This window comes from Danio aesculapii, chromosome 4 (genome assembly GCF_903798145.1).
Source record: "Danio aesculapii chromosome 4, fDanAes4.1, whole genome shotgun sequence".
Classification (NCBI taxonomy): domain Eukaryota; kingdom Metazoa; phylum Chordata; class Actinopteri; order Cypriniformes; family Danionidae; genus Danio; species Danio aesculapii.
The window spans coordinates 50,103,983-50,130,869 of NC_079438.1; the positions used below are offsets into that span (position 1 = coordinate 50,103,983).

Genomic DNA, 26,887 nt, shown 5'->3' on the forward strand with positions numbered 1-26,887 from the left:
GTGCTGTTGCTTATGATAGACAAACTAGTATTTTAAAGGGACAGTTCACCCCAAAAATGTAAATTTGGTATCTTTTACTGACATTTTTCCTACAATGAATGTCACAGTCCTCAAAATATTTTGACTCAAACAGGTTTGGAACAAGGGAGTAAATCATTTTTGGGTGAACTATCCCTTTAAAGCGTTTATCTGGAAATTATCCAACATGGCTTGTGTTGTCAGGGTTAATTTGAAGGGTTTTTTTCATCCAGGCTTTTACTGTATATCTCACTTCCCACCCCCACACAGTCTCTCTCTTTTAGCCACCCACATGCACATATTCTCCTGCTCTCTTTATCTCGGTGCGAGCAGGTTTGACCTCCGTGAAGGTCAGAGAGACGCAGCGCTACGATCGGCCAGATATTGCTGACCACCATCGGCCTGCTGAAAACTCTAATGAGCAAAACAACAGACACAGCAAACCGAAGCTCGACCTGTGTGAGAAATGGCACCTTTCTGTAGCATTGAGGAAACTATTGCACTCAACCAGGCATCAGACTAATGGTGCAAGTTACTCATATCCATCCATCCATCCATCCATCCATCTATCTATCTATCTAGATTGTCTTGAGGCCATTATAAATGTGTCATGAATATTTGTCTGATCACTTCATCAGTGGAACAAACTGAATCTATCATTAAAATGTATCATTAAAAGTGTCAATACTCTGTCAAATCATTTTGTAATAGCATCATTAATATTTCATGATATTTAATAACATTTTTATGACAAATTCAATTTGCACCACTAGTGGAGGTTAAGAAAAAAATATTAATGACGTGGTTATAAAATTCACTTCAATTCAATTACAATGGCCTCATGACAATCATGTTTATGACATATTTATGACAAGTTATGCTGTCTTGGTAGTTATGACAGATAGATAGATAGATAGATAGATAGATAGATAGATAGATAGATAGATAGATAGATAGATAGATAGATAGATAGATAGATAGATAGATAGATAGATAGATAGATAGATAGATAGATAGATAGATAGATAGAACGATAGATAGAACGATAGACAGACAGACAGATAGAACGATAGATAGAACGATAGACAGACAGACAGACAGAACGATAGATAGATAGATAGATAGATAGATAGATAGATAGATAGATAGATAGATAGATAGATAGATAGATAGATAGATAGATAGATAGATAGATAGATAGATAGATGAATGGATGGATAGATGGATAGATGGATAGATAGATAGATAGAACGAGATAGAACGATAGACAGAACGACAGACAGACAGAACGATAGAACGATAGATAGATAGATAGATAGAACGATAGATAGATAGATAGATAGATAGATAGATAGATAGATAGATAGATAGATAGATAGATAGATAGATAGATAGATAGATAGATAGATAGATAGATAGATAGATAGATAGATAGATAGATAGATAGATAGATAGATAGATAGATAAAAAAAAACCTTCAGGACAGTGTAGACTACACAGTAAGCACTAACTAGCGCACTACTACTGCTTTCCAAACATGTCCCGTTTCAGAATGCGCTAATGTGTGTTTGTAATTAAAGGCTTAATCTCCAACCCATCCTGCCTGTTACAGGCTGTGTTTGTCTCTAATTAAAGGCAATGGAGGCTGCCTTAATTAGTGATTATTAATCAGGACTATAATTCATTTCAGTGCATGCTGAAAAAGCAAATAAAGCGCAACCCACAACACCATGCCCTTCATGCAGCGGCAATTTCCTGCCGTCAATTCACAGTCAGATACTCACGTCAGTCAGATGCGACAGGTCGTGGATGTAATATTTAAACAGGGATGCGTTCGTGGCCTCCAGAGTCAACAGATACTCGTTCCGTGCTTTCATAACCTTCAGTTTGTTCTCAGAGTACTTGGCTTGGCGCTGAAAAAAAAGAAAGAAAGAGTGAGATAGAGGTTAAAGGATAGCGAGAGAAGGACAAAGTGTTGAATAAGTGCTATATCTCCATCAGGGCATCAAGATAAAACGCTTTTATTGACGGCCTATCGACTAACTTGTTTCTAATGGCAGAGTGTTAGCACAGCGAGGCTTGGCTTATGTCTGGTGATTGGAATTGCTCCTTTAATTAAGGTTTCTCAGCTGTTGGTAAAACCCACTGATCTTTTAAAGAAACATTATCATTACATCAAGCAGGGAGCATTCAGATACATTAATGATACAGTGTCAATAATGAGGATTAATGTCTTATTGTCAATGCTAATTCTTTGAAGAAGAGAAAGTTCAAAAGAGTAGTAATTATTCTAATTTATACTATGGGGTTGTTGAATTGTTAAATTTGTACATTTAAGTATTATGATTGGCTGATGTCCAAATAGAGTTTGTTGACATGTATGAAGGGCAAAATATATTTTAAAATATATTTTCTAAAATGGTCAAAAAAATGTATTTGCCGAAAATATATTTATACACATATATTTTGAAATATATTGCAAAATATACCAAAAAAAATGGCTAAAAATATATATTTGCTAAAATATTTTTGGCCATTTTTCTGTATATTTTGCAATATATTTCAAAATATATAATTTTTACCATATGGGGATATGTGATTCTGATTGATTGATTCACATAGAATGCGTTTTATTTCAGTTTGCTTTTCCATTGTTTTCTATGTAAACACGTGCTTGATGGATCGATCATGGAAGATGATTATGTTTTTGCATCTCTGCTTCTTATGTCAGTTCCAAAGCAGTGGACCAATCAGAACAACTCTGAGGCGGGTCAAGTGTTGCAAGAAATAAATACAAATCTGTTTTATATTCCACAGATAGAACGATAGATAGATAGATAGATAGAACGATAGATAGATAGATAGATAGATAGAACGATAGATAGATAGATAGATAGATAGATAGATAGATAGATAGATAGATAGATAGATAGATAGATAGATAGATAGATAGATAGATAGATAGATAGATAGATAGATAGATAGATAGATAGACAGACAGACAGACAGACAGAACGATAGATAGATAGACAGACAGACAGACAGACAGACAGACAGACAGACAGACAGATAGATAGATAGATAGATAGATAGATAGATAGATAAGACAGACAGATAGATAGATAGACAGACAGACAGACAGACAGACAGACAGACAGATAGATAGATAGATAGATAGATAGATAGATAGATAGATAGATAGATAGATAGATAGATAGATAGATAGATAGATAGAACGACAGACAGACAGACAGACAGACAGACAGACAGACAGACAGACAGACAGACAGACAGAACGATAGATAGATAGATAGATAGATAGATAGAACGATAGAACGATAGATAGATAGAACGACAGACAGACGGACAGACAGACAGACAGACAGACAGACAGACAGACAGACAGACAGACAGACAGACAGACAGACAGACAGACAGACAGACAGATAGATAGATAGATAGATAGATAGATAGATAGATAGATAGATAGATAGATAGATAGACAGACAGACAGACAGACAGACAGACAGACAGACAGACAGACAGACAGACAGAACGATAGATAGATAGATAGATAGATAGATAGATAGATAGATAGATAGATAGATAGATAGATAGATAGATAGATAGATAGATAGATAGAACGATAGATAGATAGAACGACAGACAGACGGACAGACAGACAGACAGACAGACAGACAGACAGACAGACAGACAGACAGACAGACAGACAGACAGACAGACAGACAGACAGACAGATAGATAGATAGATAGATAGATAGATAGATAGATAGATAGATAGATAGATAGATAGATAGATAGATAGATAGATAGATAGATAGATAGATAGATAGAACGAAAAAAAGTAATGTCGTCTCTGTCCATTGGATCTCCTATCTACCGATTCTGTCCAATACTGTATCCATTGCTCACATTAACAGTTCCTCCTCTTTATGAAAGAAGAGAAAAATGAATGCCGTGCCGAAATGGCGTGAACACATGGTGCATCACCGGGGGTATATATGCTGGAAAATTAATGCTCTGAAGAGAAACTACTGTATATATATAGACTGCCTCATTTACAGGCTGACATTATAGTCTCCTGGGTAAGTTTATACTCGTGTAGAAACCATACGGTGCTCTAAAAAAAATTATCAATGGGTTTCGGTTACAGAACAGACTGCAAAATGGCTGCTCATATTTGCTTTCCTTCTCTAGAGAGCATTCTGATCATTCATGCTGTACCTGTACTATGATATAATGAATGTTATAATATCTTCAGTTTAAGACATTAATATAGCAGCAAATTAAACTAACCTCCCAATAGTCAAACAGAGACCAACATAATAAAGGAGTATTAAATCATCTAAGCTCACCAGACCAACAAAAACCACCTCATTTTCAAGCTGGCTATGCATAAATCAGAAATGATTCCCTCATAATGTCCGCCGGATTGCTCCAGATCTCCAGTTCACAGCGTTTCATCAAGACAAATGAACTTTGCACTCTATTTCTGGAAACACATCTGGCACATTAAAATGCAAGGAATCTCATTTGCATAGTGGATGATACACTCACATCACAAACAGCAAAATACACACTAGGTATATTACAATAGGTGCATAACAATGCAGTTTTTTTTCTTAAATCAGAAGGCATGAATCTTTTGGTTTGATTAACGTATTCTTCAAACCCCAGCATGTGAGGAATTTCAATTTATGCATCTAAATTTTAAGCAATCAATATTGATTCTTAAATCCCAATGTCAATCTTTTAGCCTATGCCATTTCAGTTGACGCATTAATAAAGCTTCACCAGACATTGCATAGCACACTGTTCATCTCACAATATAATGCCACTGATGATCACTTAATGAAAATGAGCACTATTTAAATTACTGCATTTCAGGATTGAACTGAGAGTACAAACTATGTTATAATTAGATATAGGTATTAAAAGGGGATAGTTCACTTCAAAATGAACTTCTGCTGAACACAAAAGAAGATATTTTGCAGAATGTTGTAACATGAAAGCTATTGAGATAAATAATAGGGGAAAATAACTATGGATGTCAATGGCTGGCAAAAAATATCTTCTTTTGTGTTGAAATGATGACAGAATTTAAATTTTTAGGTAAACCGTTCCTTTAATATTAAATAAACTTACTTTTCTACATGTTTGGAGCACTTTTTTGTTATTATTAGTAAAAGTAGTAATAGTAAAAGTATTATTATAATATCATATTGATAAATATTAATTGACTTTAACAGTTTTGGGATCTGTTGTTAATTTAAGCCTTTAATATTATAATAATGTGCAAGTAATAGCGCTTCTTATATATTTTAAAACATTATCTGATTTGGGTTTTTATCATTAAATTTAAAGACAGAGAAAAGTGTTTAATAATGTTCAATAAAAAAACATGCAAATAAAGCTTTACCAGACGTTACATACTGTAGCACACAACTCATCTCAAAATATGGTATCACTGATGTATTCATCACTTACTGGAGGTTTAAAATAATTACTCTTTAAAACGAGTAATAAAAGCTACTGCTGAAATGACTGCATTTCAAAACTGAATTGGGAGAACATATAGATCTTAAAAGGGGATAGTTCACCTCAAAATGAACTTCTGTTGAACACAAAAGAAGATATTTTGCAGAATGTTGGAACATGAAAGCTACTGACATCAATAATAGGGGGAAAAAAATATATGGGTGTCAATGGCTGCCAAGAAATATCTTCTTTTGTGTTCAAATGATGACAAAATTAGCATTTTTGGGTAAAGAGTTACTTCAATATTAAAAAAACTGCCTTATTTACATGTTTGGAGCGCTTTTTTAAGTGTTTATTATTAGTAGTAGAAGAAACAGAAGTAGTAGAAGTAGTAGTAATACTATTATTATTATTATTATTATTATTATATCTAAAAATAATTCAATATTATAATAATGTGCAAGTAATAGCGCTTCCTATATATATTTTAAAACATTATCTAATTTGGATTTTTTAATCATTAATTTTAAAGACAGAGAAAAGTGTTTAGTAAACCACTGTTCAATAAAAAAACATGCAAATAAAATAGGATTTACTTTTGTTATGCTTTAGTCGTCCCATTCTGTACCGAAAACATACATACTGATGTAGTAACTGAACTGTAATTTTAACATACCGTTACACTCCTAGAAATAACACAAAGATGTCCAAAATGAAATAAAACCGAATGAATCACACATAAAGATCGGGAGCTCACCTTCTCCTTCATCTTCTGGATCTTGCGAGCCGCGTTGCGCCGTTGGTGGCGGTCTTCAGTGCGCAGACTGAAAACGGCCTCCCCGCCTCGGCCCTGTCGCTCACCCTGCCTCTCCGCCTCTTTTAGCTTATTCTCGGCACTCAGAGTCTCGGTGTGATACATGTGATAGGTCTTCATCACCTGCAGGGGCAGAGCAGCCAGAAAACTACATTACTCGCAGTGCTAGAGCCCAAACGCCTTTCAATTAACACAGCACATTTTTATCATTCATGCCTGTGTGTCTGCATCTCCTTGTGGTTTTTTTCCAGCTCGAAGAATTTTTCAATTCGAATATAAAAAGATGTACAAATATTTTAGGTGATTAAATATTCTTTTTTTCTCTCTTATTTTTATTGTAAAGAAAGCGAAGCATTTTTTGCCACATCCGTTGTCTGCGGCGATCCACAGCAGCTAACGTCTCAATATATGTCATAATAAAACATATATTGGGTTGTCATAATTAGGTTTAGCCCTTTTCATCCTCCGAGCCAACCGGGGCATAACAATACCAATGATACCAAAAAGCAGCAACAACAACGCCATGATGTGTACCTGATTAAACCATGAATTAAAAAAACAAAAACAAAAAGAATTGAATATTTAGGTAAATACTGCTTCAGGCAAGTCCGTTTATTAAGGTGCTGTAAATGGCATCATTATATGTTCTATCATAATGTACAATTACTTGTTTTGTAGATGCAACTTGAATGGATTTATTGTTAATGACTTAACAATAGATGGAATGGAATTATGTATAGATGCAACAGATGGAATGGAATTACGATATGGAATCTGATATATGGCCATATATGAACATACTATAACATACATCATAGCTAATATATTTGAACATACATGTGCATATGTTCACACTTTATTTCAATGTACACTACATGCTATTAACAAGCCATTATCAAACAATAAATAAGACCATTTGCTCAATAAACTACTAATTAGCTGCTTATTATCAGTTAGTAAGGTAACAGTTGGGTTTAGGAATTTTAGGATTAGGGATGTAAAATAAGATCATACTTTATAAGTGCTTATGAACAGTTAATCTCTAAATGATAGGGGTTGTAAATGGTAGGAACTGTTACTTAAATGAAAGTGTGCGTATTTATAATTCCAAATCTTTATACATATATAAAACAGACATTTTTTGCAATATGTGTTGCATTCAGTGACATATTTTATATATGCCGAATCAAAACCTGAATATGCATGTTACACATGTACAGTAATTTGCATATATTTCTATATTGTCACCTTAGAATTTTAAGGATCTATCTGACATTTTTGTCAAAATTGAGTTATTCATATATTCTTATTAAATGATAAATTATTTACATTATGCATCATGAAGGGTTTTATCTACAGTCGAACTCTAGTTTGGGTGTAAAATGTTCTTTCAGCATTTCGAATGCACGCACAAGGACCAATCAGGATCAGCTTTCTTTGTCATTTAACCGGACTGCTCAGTTGACATTGGGAAAGATCAGAAAGAAACAAAATCAGAGTCAACTAAATAATGCTGCATCACACTAAATTTAAGCTGAAAAGATCCGTGAAAATCGTATGACTTAGAAGCATTTTCTGACATTGAGATGTTACATTTGACATTGTTGAAAAAGAATTAATTAAAAAATAAAATATTAAATGTGAAATATTTATTTGTGTATATATAGTCAGTGAAGCATTTTCAGTGTGAAGTTTTCTTTTAAAGTCTTTAAATTTGATATTAAGCCTTAATTGAACACTTAATTCACGGGGCATGTAATTCAATAAATATAATAGACGTGAAGCATATAATTCAATACATATGACCATTTTAATGACATCAAATTATCATCTGCACTGGATAAAATATTGAGCTCAGCCTTGTATGTTAAATTTAAACAAGAAAAAATATTCATCCTAAAACATTTATGTTACAGAAAACAAAAAATTAACTATCTCAAACATCAACATATTTACAACACAATTTTTTAAATTATGAATTATTAATATATATTTTTTTATATTAATTTAAAATTATTAATTTTTTATTATGAATTATTATAATATTAATTAATGCAGGCTGATTGTATTTCTTGAAAAGTAATGCTGTGATTAATAATCTGCCAGACAGAAGCTTATAATTCCAAGCAGAATTAGAAGCTTCTATCTGCATTTTGCCCTGTTATTTTTACCCAAATTTGCAAATTTAATATCATTTACATTGAGTACATTTAGGGTCTCTGTCATGTTAATGTGTGAAAGACAACTGTTACACACATATTGTTTGCTACATGGAATGCAAAAAACTTTAAAGCTCACAATTTCAAGATCATTCAGAATGCAGATAGAACCTTATAGTTCCAAGGTGATGATATAACAGATTTCTATACGGTGTGGTATTTTCACATGCTTTAAACTCATAAATACATTCATTTTGTCATGACTTGACCAAACGTAAAGCATTTAACATGCTAATCATAACGCTTACATGATTTACATTTCGTAACCATCATGCTAATGTTAGCATAGTTAAGTAGTCTTTCTGATGACATTTCACAAACGAGAGACAAATCATTGATGTTAATATTTGATATGTAAGGTGAGCCAACATTACACATGATATTTGGAGAGAAAGCTCCAGCTGTCAAAAGAAAAAAAACCTTCATGCTACAAGCTAAATCATGCAACATTCTCTCTGTTCAGCTCTCAAACTCTGATGTAAATCCTTCTCAACAAGGACACAAAACTGCTTACATGAAGGCTGCAGTGGGGTGGAAACTTCTTGAACTTGGAGTACTTTGGTTCAGAGAATTCATCTCATTTTTAGCGTGTTCCTCGCCTTAGCGGTAAGCTCGGCTGACAGATTTAATGCGCGCTGCGTGTTTTTGTTTTATCAAGGTTATTTATGCAAGAGCTGCTGGCTTTTAAGACTTCAGTCCTGTCAAACAAGCTCACATCCAGGTCAAATATACATAACGGTGCTTAAAAACAATTACAGATGAATAACATTTCTGTTTCGGATCCTAGAAAGTCTTAAGAAATTGCTTAATGTATAGCACATTGCTACTATAATTAGCATGCTACAAACAACACTCTGATCACACGAGTTAACATTTAAAGATGCATTTCTAGAACATTTCTAACATTAATTTATATGCTGAATAAGTGTGCTACTCGTACCTTTCTAGCATGGTTAATTTATTAATGATTTAACACGGTTATGTTACTGTTAGCATGACTTAACATGTTGCTAACAAGTTTCTAACATTAATTGACATGTTGCTAGCATGTTTATAGCATGGTAAGATACTGTTTTATATTACTAGCAAGAATAGACATGTTTTACCATGCCTAGAATGGTTCTAACATGGTTATGTTTGGTATTTCTAGCATGCAACGACTTCATGTTTATAAAGTGTTAAACACTTTGCTAGCACATGTTATCTTCTTGATTAGCATGCATCAATACATTGCTTGGTCAAATATACATAACTGTGCTTAAAAACAATTACAGATGATTAACGTTTCTGTTTCGGATCCTAGAAAGTCTTAAGAAATTGCTTAATGTATAGCACATTGCTACTATGATTAGCATGCTACAAACAACACGCTGATCACACGAGTTAACATTTAAAGGTACATTTCTAGAACATTTCTAACATTAATTAATATGTTGAATAAGTGTTTCTTTCTAGCATGGTTAATTTATTAACGATTTAACACGGTTATGTTACTGTTAGCATGACTTAACATGTTGCTAACAAGTTTCTAACATTAATTGACATGTTGCTAACATATTTATAGCATGGTTAGATATGGTTTTATATTACTAGTAAGAATAGACATGTTTTACCATGCCTAGAATAGTTCTAACATGGTTAGGTTTGGTATTTCTAGCATGCAATGACTTCATGTTTATAAAGTGTTAAACACTTTGCTAGCACAAATTATCATCTTGATTAGCATGCATCAACACATTTTAGGATGTTTCTACCATGCTTACCATAATGTTATGTTAGCATGAATTATTAAACTGTCATCACAAAAGCAAAGAGCAATTCTGAAATGCTAGATCCAGCAAACAGAAGTCAGATGAAAGCGATGCAGTTTTGGAGGAGGAAAAGTGAGAGACAGAGTGTCGTCGATGACGGAGGAGCTGAATTACATATTGATGGAATGATAAAATGAGAGAGAGAGAAAAGGGGCAGCAAAGTGAAGGGATAAAGAAGTAATCCAAAAAGAGATTGAGTGGCTGATGAGAGAGAATGAGACAAGCTCACCGTGTAGAGTTCGTTAAGGATCTTCATCAGGTCTTCTTGCAGCTGGAAAATGATCTCTTTGCTCTGTGGGATGAAAAAACAGGAGGTGTGTTATAATGGACAGAGAGAGAGAGGGTCAACTCTGATGTACAGCCAAGAAATTGCTCTCCTCACTTTGTCAATTCTGAACTAACATGACAGATCAAAATGTCTCCAATGTCCATTGTTGCTTTACTGACCTTGGGTCAGTCATGTTATAAGCCACAGTTCAACTCCAATGTTTAGGTTTATCAAATACACCCGGTCACATTTTTATTTTGCATTACACTAGTGATGGGTGACACAGTGGCACATTGGTTAGCACTGTCACCTCACAGCAAGAAGATCGCTGATTTGAGCCCCAGCTGGGTCAGTTGGCATTTCTATGTGGAGTTTGCATGTTCCTCCGGGTGCTTCAGTTTCTCCCACAGTTCAAAGACATGAGATATAGATGAATTGAATAAACTAAATTGGCCGTAGTGTATGTGTGAAAGAGTGTGTATGGGTGTTTTCCAGCACTGGGTTGCAGGTGGAAGGGCATCCGCTGTGTAAAACATATACTGGATAAGTTGGTGGTTCATTCCGCTGTGGTGACCCCTGATGAATAAAGGGACTAATCTGAAGGAAAATGACTGAATTACACTAGTGATCTGTATTGATTTCTGTCTATTTGTTTTTTTAAATGCACTAAAATATCATTTATTAACCACAGCTCTTAAGTTATCCAGTTTTAGACTTTTTCCTAGAATTGACATTGTCAAATGTATATTTATATTATCTATTATTTTAATTATTAACATTATTATTTAAAATACAGACCCTTAATTCACACCATTACATTGTATTCTGGATTATATTTTATATAACAATAGAGATCAGTTGTAATCAAGATGCATGCATGCAAAAATGTTAGAAATCTTTACTTGTCCTCTTATCAAAGTCATTTTATGAAAGAAAAATCTAAGTTCAGTAACTTCATGCTTAAAGCAAAAAATAAAATTAAATGAATAAAAAGGAGCGTTTTACAGCCACGATTCATCAGCGGATCGCTTGTATGTCAGCTTATACAGACAAACCAGCTGATCGACGTGACTTTGAAACACTCCAGTGTTCGGTGAACTGATGACCTATGGCCAATCACAGTCATTTCTGTTGAGCATGTGAACACAATGGCAAATCAGCGCTGTTTAGGAACGTACTAAGTAGCGCTCAAATATTAGCGGGAAATGAACGATGGACGTTTTTAAAACATTAGTATCAATTGGTACCGGATACCAGTATCCTGACAACCCTAATATATATATATATATATATATATATATATATATATATATATATATATATATATATATATATATATATATAAATAAAATTAGTTTTCTAATTCCCTTAAATGAATTGTACAATATTTAAAAACAAGAATGTAATTTTTACTGAAAAATAAAGGCAAAAATAACAAGAAAATTATTTTAGCAGTGTATTTTAATGCATTTACATTTATATGCATTTACTGTATGTTTCTTGGGCCATTCTTCTAATGTTACTGCATTAGTACTGGTCCACACAAAAAAAGCAACTCGCTTATAAATAAACCACCACTGTGTTGGATTCTACAGAGACAAAGACTGAATAATGAATCGCGAATCCACAAAAAATAAAACCACAGAATCCGAGAGTCTTGCAATAATACAGACAGGATTAAAACAAAAGAGGAGCAAATTCAGTTTTACTAACATCATAATTACAAGAGGAACAAGAAGTTCACATGCAAGGGACAAATGTGCTTTCATCTGCCATCAGAATCTGTAGTGAATGCATGTTTCCAGCGTTAAGTTTTATGAAATGACACTATGCCCTTAACAAATAGTGGATCCTTTGGTAAATATGAACAAAGATAAAATAAGTCTTTATTGTTTAACCTTATTTAACAAAATTCTGAAGACACTTGAGTTTGTTTTGGATGAGAATAGAAGCTTTTTTCTTGAAACCTTTTCAAACAATTTCTATGGATATCAAGCTGTAGTCCTGGAGAATTTCTAACTTCAAGACCTTCTTAAAGGCTGCATGAACTGGAAGTCACTGAGTCATGTTGATGTATTTCCAGGTGGCACGGTGGCTCAGTGGTTTGCACATTAAAATAGACATTTTTCTCAGTAGATCTTCTTTGCTCATATTTCCCAAAGAGGCCAGAATTACAGTAGTTTTGGGCACTCGAGCTGATCTGACAGGACTGTACTTACCTTCTTGAGCAGACGCATGTTGTCCTCGCTGACGTGTGTGAAGCGAGTGATGACATTGTTGAGGTAAAGGTCGCTCAGTGTGGCGTGGTCTTTACTCTCCCTCCTCACCTGGTTCAGCAGCAGATACCAGCAGTTCACTGGAGACAGCAGATTCTGGTCCTTCCTGAGGAGCACGCCAATATCAGCAGGATTAATAGAGTTCAATACACTGAAACCATTAGGCTAAAGCTAGTTTTGTTACCTGGAATTAAATAAATATTGACAACCAAATCAACCAATGAATTACTAAGTCAATGAATGAAAGACTTGATTAGTCAATCAATGAATGAATCAATAAGTCAATCAAATAATTAATAAGTCAATAAATGAATAAATCAATAAGTCAATGAATGAATAAATCAATAAGTCAATGAATGAACGAATCAATAGGTCAACGAATGAATCAATCAATTAGTCAATCAGTGAATGAATCGATAAGTCAATGAATGCATGAATCAATAGGTCAGTCAATTAATAAGTCAATCAATTCATAAGTCAATGAATGAATAATTCAATAAGTCAATGAATGAATCAATTAATTAGTCAATTAGTGAATGAATTGATGAATCAATGAATCGATAAGTCAATCAATGAATGAATCAATAAGTCCATCAATGAATGGATCAATGTCAATCAATGAATCAATAATCAATCAATAAATGAATCAATAAGTCAATTAATTCATAAGCCAATGAATGAATAAATCAATAAGTCAATCAATTAATGAATCGATAAGTCACTTAATCAATGAATCAATAAGTCAATGAATCAATAAATTGTTAAGTCAATGAATCAAAACATCAATGAACGAATGAATCAATAAGTCAACGAATGAATGAACCAATAAGTCAATCAATGGATGAATCAATAAGTCAATCAATCAATGAATCAATAAGCCAACGAATGAATAAATCAATAAGTCAATCAATGAATGATTCAATGAATCAATAAATCAGTCAATGAAATCAAATGAATCTAGCATAATATTTATCTAAATGAGATGTTTTGAACTTTTCACTGCAAGAACAACCTGACAATGTCTTCTTTAAAAAGGAGACCAAAGATTTACAACAATTTCAGCTGGACATTTCACTTTCACGATCAAAAAGTGCGACCAGCAGTTACAGAGTTAAAACCTGAATATTTGTTAACATCACAAATGACTTTAACACCCCCCTTAATCAACACACCGCATCCTTCCTGACCAAAAGTGCTCCTTTCTTTCACGAACTGACCCAAAAAATGTTGCTCCAAACAGTATTCGCTCCTGTAGAGAGTAAAGATTATAAATCACCTGCAGAGGTGAGCTAAAAGACGCCATTTTGTTTCACACACTTGATCTTCTATATTAGCAACGGCTGGTGCTAAAAGACAATGGGAAGCCATTTTGGAGCAAAGAGGCGAATGTCTTCAGCAGCCAGTGACTAATCACAAAGCTCAGCAGGCAAGCGACGGGACGCCCCATGAGGACCTGCACACTAACAGTCCAGCAGGAGGACGCAGAAAAACTCAACACAAGAGAAACTGTCAAACTCTCTCTCTCTCTCTCACACACACACACACACTTGCTCGCTCGCTCATCCCTCATCTCTCCATTTCCCCAGCAGAATGTTATCTGCATTAATGAGACACACACACACACACACACACACACACACACACACACACACACACACAGAACAATAACTACAGCACACAAGCGCTTCTCCTCTGCCATCTCTGATTTTTCAAGCATGAATCTGCAAAGCATCATGGGTAAAGTATTCCAGACGTCGCCCTAATCCAATGCGAACCAAACCAGAGGGAGAAATTATTTGGAAGTGAACGAAAGCAAAGGTAATAATAAGCAGCACCTGAAACGAAACCATTCGCCAGATTCGGTGCGAGAAAATGAGTCTTTAATCATTCATGTGCGTGCACACACACACACACACACACACACACCTGCTAGCAGTTTTATATCTTTAGTAATGTTTTCCGTATGACTGCTAAAATGTGCTTTAAATATTTATATTAGCTTTTATTCTATTAGGTTTTGACTTCTAATTATTGACTGTAAAAGATATGGATGTAATATCCGTGACGTCACACATAGGTTTCGGAATAGCAGGCTGTTGATGTTGCCATCCACTCTGCAGAGCTCTCGCACGCCCCCATACTGAATGTAACGCCAAACCATGATTTTTTTCATCACCAAATTTGACTGATTTCTGTGAGAATCTTGGGTCCATGTGGGTTGCATTTTTTCAGTTTAGTAATTGTGACAGTGTGTCTTTTATTGCTTATTTTATTATTATTTGTATTTTTTTGTTGTACTAAAAGTCCACAGTATACCTAAAATGATACTTTTAATCATATTGTGAATTCAATCATTCATGTGCGAACACACACACACACACACACACACACACACACACACACACACACACACACACACACACACACACACACACACACATACACTAGTAGTAGTTTTATGTTTTAGTAAGACTGCTAATATGTGCTTTTGTTATTTTCTGATTATTTTTATTCCACATTTTAGTACTATTTATATCATTTTATTTATTTATTTTATTTTATTTTATATTTCATTTCATTTTAATATTATATATACACACATCACTCAGTTAGTTTATTTTTGTTTTGTTTTTTGCTTTTTTATTATAATAAACTTGAATTTAATTGACTTGAACATTTTAGTACTCTTTGTTTCATTTGAATTTGTTTTCATTTTATTATTATTACTACAGAAAGTCCACTTTTTAATATTACATATACACAAAGCACTATAATTGCAAAAAAACTAGTAATATTACAATTAACAATTATAAATTATATTTTTAATCATATTTTGAATTCAATCATTTGTGCAAACACACAAACACAGAAACACACACACTAGTAGTAGTTTTATGTTTTAGTAAGACTGCTAATATGTACTTTTGATATTTATATTAATTTATGATGACTTCTATTCCACATTTTAGAGCTATTTGTTTCATTTTATTTACTTATTTAATTTAATTATTACTACTAAAATTACTCATTTTAATATTATATATACACAGTAACATTTTCAATGAGCTTTTTTTTGCATTTTTTTATAAACTTGAATTAAACTGACCATTTTTGTACTCTGTTTCATTTGAATTTGTTTTAATTTTTATCAATATTACTACTAAAAGTCCACTTTTTAATATTATATATACACAAAGCACTATATTTGCTAAAAAATTCAATTAGCTTTTAATTCTTTTTGCATTTTTTCAGTTTAGTAATTTTGAAATTATGTTTTTTTTGCTTTCTGATCTGGTTTTTCGTGATTTTGGTACTTCTAAAAGTCCACATTATACCTAAAAATGATACCTTTAATCGTATTCTGAATTATCTTTTATGTTTGTTTTGGTTTTAATAACTTAGCTTAAGTTTTTAACAGCCACATGACTGACTAAAGTGCTTTAAAGCATCATAAAATTAGGAATACAAATATATCTACATAAAAATACCAATAATAATGCAAGTTCTTTAAAATGAATAAGTCTCTAACTTATAACAGCTCTGAGTGGGAAACGGCTTTAAAATGTGAGCTGTTATTCGCTGTGCCTGAATCATGAGTTGAATCCTGAATGAATCACTATGGACCTGATCAACCTTGAAAAGCAATCTCCTCTCCTCTCATCGTTCAAGTATGAATCTGCAAAGCATCATGGGTAAATATATCCCATACATCACCTTAAATTATCTGGAGGTGAACGAAAGCAAAGAAAAAAGCACATGAACCAAACAACTTGCCTGATTCGGTTGCTAAAAAAGGACTCATGAATCATTGATGTGCAAGCGCGACTTACTTGTACTGTTGGTGGTCCTTGGTGCTGCGGGTTTTGGCCATAAAGCGTTCGGCGAGCTTCTCCAGGTTGCGCGAATATTCGCTCTCGATCTCGGCTTTCTTCCTGAAGAAATCCTGCAGGTCCTGGAGGAGCTGAACCCGCATGTCCGTCTGCTGCTCCAGACATTTCTGCTGTTCCACCAACTGAGACCGAATCTCTGATCACAAACACACACATTTGATTGTTTTATTCGGAGTAACTAATACATATTAAAGGACACAGCATCTAAATAATCACAAAGATTCATTATGATTCATAGTACAAACAATGTGCAGACACACACACATTTATATGTAATCAGCCATTTAAAACACTACTGAAGTGCCTTAAAATGGTCAGATTTTTATTTCCAATGTGTGATGTAATGTCAAATGAAATATTAAGATGGGGGCGGGGCATATTGAGTAGCCACTCCCTTTTTTAAAACAGCCAATATGATTTAAGTTATAATCACAGCTGTTCCAGACATTAAAGTCCACATGAACCAGAAGATGCAACTTTTTTCACATTGTGATGCAGTTTCTAGAAAAACAGAATATTGAATGAGAAAGCAGTGGGCGTGGCTTGTTTTTTTCTACTGCCAGCTGATTGGATGTTGTTAAGTAGGCATTTCATTCAAAAAGATCAGGAAAAGGGTTTCGGAAAAGTTATTACAACCTAACAGACTCTCTGAAGCAGGTTTTCATTTAGGATGTCTCTGTGCATTGCTGCATTCATCTTTCCCTCTATCCTAACTAGTCTTCCAGTCCTTGCTGCTGAGAATCATCGCCACAGCATCATGCTGCCACCACCATGCTTCACTGTAATGGATGGCATTAGCCTGGTGATGAGCGGTGCCTGGCATTCACTCCAAAGAGTTCGATTTTAGTCTCATCAGACCAGAGAGTTTTGTTTCTTATGGTCTGAGAGTCCTTTAGATCCCTTTTGGCAAATTCCAGACGGGGAGTGGCTTCTGTCTGGCCACTCTACCATACAGGCCTGATTGGTGGATTGCTGCACAGATGGTTGTTCTTCTGTAAGGTTCTCCTCTCTCCACAGAAGAACACTTGAGCTCAGACAGAGTGACCATCGGGTTATTGATCACCTCCCTGACTAAGGCCATTCTCCCCCGATCACTCAGATCAGATGGGCGGCCAGCTCTAGGAAGAGTCCTGATGGTTCCAAACATCTTCCTCTTACGGATGATGGAGGCCACTGTGCTCATTGGAACTTTCAGAGCAGCAGAAATGTTTCTGTAACCTTCCCCAGCCTTGTGCCTCCAGACAATCCTGTCTCGGAGATCTACAGACAGTTCCTTTGTCTTCATGCTTGGTTTGACATGCACTGTCAACCCTAGACAGGTGTATGTCTTTTCAAATCATGTCCAAATCAACTGAATTTACCACAGGTGAACTCCAATTAAGCTGCTGAAACATCTCAAGATTGATCAGTGGAAACAGAATGTACCTGAGCTCAATGTAGAGCTTCACACCAAACACTGTGATTACTGATGTACCTGTACATGTGACTTTTCAGCTTTTTTATTTTGAATAAATTTGCGACAATTTAAAAATTCTTTTTTCACATTGTCATTATGGGGTATTGTGTGTTGAATTTTGAGGAAATAAATGAATTTAATCCATTTTGGAATAAGCCTGTAACATAAACAAATGTGGAAAAAGTGAAGCGCTTTGAATACTTTCCAGATGCACTGTAGACAACACACGGATACTAACAAGTTAAATTTTGGGCTTTAGAAAGACTGCGTTTCTTTGGGTGATGGCAGCTTCAGTGTACTAACATCTCATGACATGCCGTTTCTTTTGAGCAATCTGAGCACAATGTGAAGTTGTGCTCTGTGAAGCGGAGATTTTCCCTGCTAACAAGCCGGTCTGGATTCCTCCTTAACAACACACTGGTTATCACACTCGCCGCCGTTACCAAGACAACAGGTAGTGGAGTGGAGGATCCCATGAGGATTAGTGTGTGTGTTTAATGGGACGAGCAGTTCGCTTTTCTCCATTTCTTTAAAGCGGTCGCTCACTTACAATTAGAATTCCTGTCTTCATGTGCTTCAGCCTCCTGTTAAAATCAACGCAAGCGTATCAAAAGTAGTGCGTATAACTCCAGAAAATACTTTTAGAAAGTTATATGGCTTTATAATCTACGCTGTAATAATTGCTGGATTCTACACAATCAATTTGTGTTGAGATAACATGAAGGAATTAAGTTCCCTTATTCATTTTTACAAATTTAAGTGCATTGAACATAAAATAATTGAGTTTTCCCCAAAAAAACCTCAAGAATTTCGTTGTTTCAGCTCATTTTAAATAAGTACTTTAAACAAACAGCAAACGTCATTTTCTAAATGTATTTCTACTGAAGTTGTGTATTTCAGCATTTATGTATTTATTTAGTTTATTAATTAATTTAGCTTTAATATTTAAATTTCTTTTTTTTATTATAATTTCACTTTGTGTCATTTATTTTTGTACATTACATTTTTTTAATGACTACATTTTGTTTTTATTTCAGTTCATTTGTATGTTTAGAAATGTTAGTGTCAGGGTGTCACAGTGGCACAGCGAGTAGCACAATCGCCTCACAGCAAGAATGTCGCTGGTTTGAGCCTCGGCTGGGTCAGTTGGCATTTGTGTGTGGAGTTTGCATGTTCTCCCCATGTTCGTGTGGGTTTCCTCCGGGTGCTCCGGTTTCCCCCACAAGTCCAAAATCATGCACTACAGGTGAATTGGGTAAGCTAAATTGGCCCTAGTGTGTGTGTGTGTGAATGAGTGTGTATGGATGTTTCCCAGTGATGGGTTGCAGCCGTAAGGGCAGCCGGTGGTTGAACATATGCTGGATAAGTTGGCGGTTCATTCCGCTGTGCCAACCCCTGATGAATAAAGAAACTAAGCCAAAAAGAAAACGAATGAATGATTTTAGTGTCTTAATCGAAATTTTAAGTGAAATCAAAGTTAAGTGAAGTGTTTTATTTGTGCAGTTGATATTTTGAAATTATACTTTTTCTATTTTTCTAGACTTTTAGTAATTCTGCTACAGCATGTGCTTTTGACTACTGAAATATGAATTTATATCAGCACTCAAATATACTGTACTATATATATATATATATATATATATATATATATATATATATATATATATATATATATATATATATATATATATATATATATATATATATATATATATATATATATATAGCTGAAGTCAGAATTATTAAACCTCCTGAATTATTAGAATGATCATAATGATGGTTTGTTCTGTAGACTATTGAGAAAAAAAGGGGGCTAATAATTTTGACCTTAAAATTATGTTTAAAAAATTAAAAACTGCTTTTATTCTTGCCGAAATAAAACAAATAAGACTTTCTCCAGAAGAAAAAAATATTATCAGAAATACTGTCAAAATTTCCTTGCTCTGTTAAACATAATTTGGGAAATATTAAAAAAAAAAAAGTCTTTGTGGGGGAAACCCACTTGAACATGGGGAGGGCATGCAAATTCCACACAAAAATATCAACTGACCCAGCCAGGACTCAAACCAGTGACCTTCTTGCTGAGAGCGACAGTGCTACTGAGCCACTGAGCCATCGTGTCACCTAGCACTCCTATATTTAAAAAATAATTTTGTCAAGCTCCTGACCTTATGTGTGTGTGTACTTGTATGGTTACTAGGGTGTGTGTGTGTGTGTGTGTGTGTGTTATTGTATGATTACTTGGGTGGGTGTGCGTGCGCATGTGTGCTTGTATGATTATTTGGGTTTTTATTTATAGTATAGTATTTGGTCATTGATTCATTTCCAGTTAGTAATTTAGTAAGTTAATAAAAAGATTTGTCGTTTGATATCAAATTTTGATCTTCATTTCTCGCAAATGCTCGATTTCTCTCATTTTCTTTCACAGATGCATCACAGATTGTATAACTATATAAAACAGAATAAGTCATCATAAGCCACTTAGCTGTATTTGTTAATTGCAACTGCATGCAAATGAGCGAGAGAAAAACAGCCAAATGATTCTGAAACAGGGCCACAAACACCTCAATATTCCCTCCAGGACACACTCACAAGAAATATTCAGACCCATATGGCTGTTTAAATGGCTGAATCTAAAACCTTGCGCTCTCAATCCTGAATACAGGCCTATGCTTCAGCTTTAAACACCATGAGGGTGAATAAGCAATGACAGTCTTCATTTTCATTTACTACAGGTGAATAGGGGTTAAAAAAAATAGGGTAAAAATTTTGCAAACACTTTATTTTGATGGTCCATTTGAGTATTAGTAGATTGTCTGTTTAATATCTGCTGATACTGCTCCTTCAACAGACATTTAACTGACTATAAGAAACTTTTAAGTACAAGTGCAAGTACAAGTCAACTTACACTAACCCTCAACAGTGTACTTATAATCTAATGAGAATTAGACGGCATGTAGATGCAATGTAACTTAAATTCAACCAACGGATCATTAAAATAAAGTGACCAAAAGTTTATTTTACTATTATTAAATCACCATAATACCACAGTTGATCATTACAATTTTTCTGAAATGTCAGGTTTAAATATGCAAATGAGGCATTTGAAATTCTGAAATGTGCATTTTTTTTTATTTGATGTTTGACATAATCTCAATGGAAATATGAAGAGAGGGTGGGACAAAGTAGCCCCTCCCCTTAAAAAAAAACAACCAATCGTGTTTGGTTTTTAAATCACAGCTTTGCCAGTGAGAGGCACACGTCACTCCGCTACTCACCCATTTGCACTGGCTGCCAGTTGCTGCTCGCATCAAATTCAAAGCTCTGATGTTTGCTTACAAAGCGACCTCTGGCTTTGCTCTTTCTCATCTGCTCTCTCTTCTGCAGATTTATGTGCCCTCCAGAAACTTGCGTTCTGTGAATGAACGTCGCCTCGTGGTTCCATCCCTAAGAGGGAAGAAATCACTTTCCCGAACTCTCGCATTCAATCTGCCCAGTTGGTGGAATGAACTCCCTAACTGCATCCGAACAGCAGAGTCACTTGCTGTCTTCAAGAAACGACTAAAAACTCAACTATTTAGTCTCCACTTTCCTTCCTAATCTTAACTGCCTCTCTGGCTATACCACTAACTGTACTCTCTCTCAAAAAAAAATGAGAGTGGTTGAGCTCAAGCGCATTAAATTAAAGCAAATAAAAAGGAGGCGGGGCATGTCAGACATTTAGGCATTTGATTGGTATTTTAAATTGTTTTTTGAAACAAATGAAGACAGCAGAAATCTATAATGTATTTAGCCTGACATGTTTACTGCTCACAATACCATGATACCGTGAAACCGTGATATTTTCATCCAAGGTTAGTATACCGTCAGAATCTTATACCAGCCCATGCCTAATTGTAATCGAAATCACAAACTGAACATGCAACAAACGATTTACTGAACCCCATATTTGGGTATTTTCTTTACATTAGACTGAACAAAACACTATGAATAGCTTAATATCTCCAAATCGGCAGGTGCATGAAAAAGCTGCGTTTTGCCTGCAGTGTCTTAATAAGCGCTGTTAATAATAACATTCAGTTGTTCCCCTTCAGCAGCTCTCTCTCTCCATTTTTCCCCTCTCTCCCTCTTTTCTTCTTCTCCCTCACACTTTTCCCCCTCTCTTTTTCTCTCCACAGACCAACTGTTTAATGTCACAGTGCGGCTCCAGCTCCAAATAACAGATGAGACAGCAGGCTTGGCGCGAGCTCTGTGTGGGTGTGACTGTGTGTGTGTTTGTGGGAAGGACTGTGAGAATTGGAGACATGTAATATGTGTGCATGGCGAGCAAGGTGACTCTTCTGATACAATATAAAAAAAACCTGCAATCCAATAGAGATTCAGATGGGTATACGCCTGATTGAGCCACGATGCCTTAAAGGGATAAAGGGATAGTTCACCCAAACATTTTAATTCATCATTTACTCACCCTTCACTTGGTCCAAACCTAATTAAGCGGTTAAGCACAAATAAAAGAAGATATTTTGAAGAATGCTGCATGGTAGCTGGCACCCATTGACTTCCATACATTTTTTTTCCTACTATGGATGTTAATCGGTGCCAGCACGTATTCAGCATTCTTCAAAATATCTTCTTTTGTGTACAACAGATAAAAAAACACTATTTATAAAGTAAATAGTGAGTACACTTTCATTATTGGGTGAACTATCACCTTATAAAGCTGATGGGTGTAATTTTGACTGTTAATAAATACATAAATAATCTAATTTGCCTTTTGAATTCTTTATGGATTAAATAAAACTAAGTATTCTGACAAAGAAATGGCTAATATCACAACTAACTTGCACACACTAGTGATGATTGAGTGTGTAAATGTTGCATGTTTGTATGCGATTGTATATTTGCGTATGTGTGTGTAATGGAACACCATATACTGCAATGGGAGGGAGCCCCGGGCTTGAGGATCTTATGAGCTCAGGGCTCTCTCCCGGGACAGCATGCCAAACAAGCTTTATAATCCATCATCAGCTAAGTGTGAACTCTTGAAATCTCGATTTAGGGCAGTAAATAAATGAAAACGTGGAACTCCTATGTAACAACTGATATAAATCTAAATATACAGCTATAAATATAAATACAGTAGTCAACAACTGAAGTGGATCATCACCTTTCATCGCCTTAAAACTATTGAGCAATGCCTATTCTTGTCTTAGGACAATTTTGAAAAACAAATTTTGACTACTGTATCATAACTATGCAGCATAAATACACACACACACACACACACACACACACACACCATTTTATTGGTATTTGTATTTGGTATTATTGGTGTCTGTTTTTGTATATTAGTATTTTTAGTAATAGCAAAAAACTTGGCTGATAAACTTAATCATCTTGTCGATAATATAAAAAAAGATCAAATATTTAACCGGTCTGGCAAATCCTTCAGTATTTTACTAGCAGATTTGTTGCTGACAGAGCAGATCTCGGCACAACCTCAAGGGAGAAAACATGCGCCTGCAACAGAGCGAATCCTCACACAGGCCGTCCCGCACCTCCTCTCACACTGACACCCCAAACACACTCATCCGCCGTCAGGACAAACTGCATTCAGAGCCTCGTGAACCGCAGCGCCTGCTGGAAAACCCCGCACAACTGCATGAGAAACTAAAACTACAAATAAACAGACGGTGACTCATTTCCACAGTCAGACCACGAGAATTAAAACAATATAAAAGCGGAATCAAGAGGATGAGCTTAATCGAGCAGAGAAATATGAACTCTGTATCCCGCTGTGATGATGATGATGATGCTAACATGGACATTTAGCATGATGAAAAATAAAATCATAACAGATTTGGAAATAACAATTAATAATAAATTGGCTTGTGTCCACATTATTTAAGTTGTTACATTATTATATTGAACTATTTTTGGATTTATTATTATTATTATTTCTCTGTGAGTGTCTGTCGATCTGGAGTTTGACCTTTGAACTTGTGACCGCGGTGAGCAAGTCTGATACCCTGCGGCACGAGCCTGGCTCAGACTGTCTCCATGGCAACAAGACTTCTGCTCACCAACCTGAGAGAGCGAGGAGTGTGTGGAGGCACGCCATACAGCAACACGCACACTAATACCCACACACACACACACACTTGAAGCATAGCGAATCACATTTATACACACACATAAACATACACACACACACACACACACACACTATAGAGCAGTACAAACACTAACACACAAATGCTGTACAGCAACACACACACACACACACACACACACGCGCACACACACACACACACACACACACACACACACACAATAATGCATATACGCTCAAACACCATACAGCAACACACTACAAACGCTTTACCTCTACAAAAAAACAACAACACACAATTACACACATCGTACAGCAAAACACACACGTTGTACAGCAAAAACCACACGCACAATTTTACAGACACATGGCATGAAGCAAATGCACACACAAACACACACAAACAGAGAGACACACACACACACACACACACACTATATGACAGCACACACTTGAATACAAAAACATGCACTAATAAACAATTGCTATACAGCAACCGCACACATACACACAGACACACACACACACACACACACACACACACACACACACACACACACACACACACACACACACACACACAAACTTGCATATACACTTATAAAGAAGCTTTCACTACACACACACACAGACACTAATAAACACAAGCTTTAAGGATACACACACACACACACACACACACACACACACACACACACACACAATCAAATACCATACAGCAACACACTGCACATGCTGTACCTTAACAAAAATCACACACAATCACACATATACAAACACTGTACAGCAAAACACACACTTCACACACTTTAATAAGCACACAGATACACATACATTACATACACACAAAATTCCAGACACGCAACACAAAAAAATGACACAAACATGCATACTCACACACACACACACACACACACACACACACACACACACACACACACACGCGTGCACACACACACACACGCTTATATACACAAACATACACAAGCAAACACACTTGTAGTACAGTGATAAACCTGCACTAATAAACATAAGCTTAAACACACACACACAAGCCATACAGCAAACACACACACATAATTCCAGAGACACATGCCGTAAATCGAACACACACTCATATACAAAAACATGCACAAACAAACACACTTGTTGTACAGCAACACATAAACACACACACAGGACATAGAGCCAAACACACAGGACATGAAGCAGCTCACACACTTAAAGCACATGCCCCAACACACGCACACGCACGCACGCACGCACACACACGCACGCACGCACGCACACACACACACACACACACACACGAGTCAGGAATTGTATATTGAATTCAATCAGTGTTTACACCCTCATTTTAATGATCCATTTAGGGCCACTAAAAATAATTTTCATAAATGTGGTTGCACACACACACACACACATGATTTCACACTCACTCAATGGGTTAAAATGGCTTGACATAAAATAAAAACAAGAACTTCAAACCACAGCAGCACCAAAATACACACTCATGACCGCCACACACACAAAAATACACCATGTGGAAGGATAAGAACCCATAACTGTATTCTGTATCAAGACGCACACACACTAATGTCACTGACTCTGCCACTTCCTCATTTATTTCCCATTTTCTGCCTAGACTTGTATTCTGGATCTTCCCTCGCTTTCTTCCATTCATCTAAAGCTCCGTTCATTCTGAAGCTGCTTCTCTGAGCCTTTGCTTTAATCAAACGCTCATTCTCTCGGTCATCTCACTCATATAAAAGCACATTAGCATTGACAAATGTGTTGCTTATGAATCTTAGAGTCAGGTTGTGTCAAAACATCCCTTTGGGCATGCATGTAAAACTCGCATGAATAGGGTTTATAACCTGCAATGGTGCACAAGGAGCCAGTTGGCCTTTAGATATTTCAGTGTAGGCCGTTTATTTTATTTGCAAATGTCCATAAACTGAATGAACCCGATGGGTTTATTTATTAAAATTTGTGTTAAAACTAATTTCAATCTTTTTTTATTGCAATAAATGGCTTTAAATAGAAAATGTGTGTGTAAAGTAAGGCATATTACCAACTTTAATTAATATAAATTCATGTTTGGCTCTAGATAAGTCAAACATAATAATGCTAATACTGTAGAGTGTACAGTGGGAGGAATAAGTATTGAACACGTCACCATTTTTCTCAGAAAACACATTTCTAAAGGTGCCGTTGACTTGAAATGTTCACCAGATGTTGGTCACAACCAAATAAATACATATATGAAAAGAAAACAAATCTAATTCAATTACGAATGAAGTTATGCATGGTAATGAAATGACACAGGGAAAAAGTATTGAACACATGAAAAAGGGAGGTGTAGAAAGGCAGTGAAAGCCCAGACAGCAGCTGAAATCTCTCAGTAGTTCTTCAGTAAGCTCTTCGTCATTGTAAATGAATATTAGATGCTTCAATCCAACATCGACATTAACATGATGATGAAGATGAATCCAGGGTGGACATTTCAGCAAGACAATGATCC

At 35.4% G+C, this 26,887-nt stretch overlaps 1 protein-coding gene across 1 annotated transcript in view; it reads right to left on the minus strand.

Moving 5' to 3' along the window:
- Window positions 1-26,887, minus strand: part of srgap1b (SLIT-ROBO Rho GTPase activating protein 1b) — a 59,357-nt gene that overhangs the window by 19,820 nt on the left and 12,650 nt on the right. Inside the window, exons 2-6 of the mRNA XM_056455983.1 lie at window positions 16,736-16,931; window positions 12,849-13,011; window positions 10,591-10,653; window positions 6,275-6,454; window positions 1,803-1,931 (exon numbers count right to left, since the gene is read on the minus strand). Of these exons, the coding sequence (XP_056311958.1) occupies window positions 1,803-1,931; window positions 6,275-6,454; window positions 10,591-10,653; window positions 12,849-13,011; window positions 16,736-16,931 (731 nt within the window). The remainder of the gene's footprint in view (window positions 1-1,802; window positions 1,932-6,274; window positions 6,455-10,590; window positions 10,654-12,848; window positions 13,012-16,735; window positions 16,932-26,887) is intronic.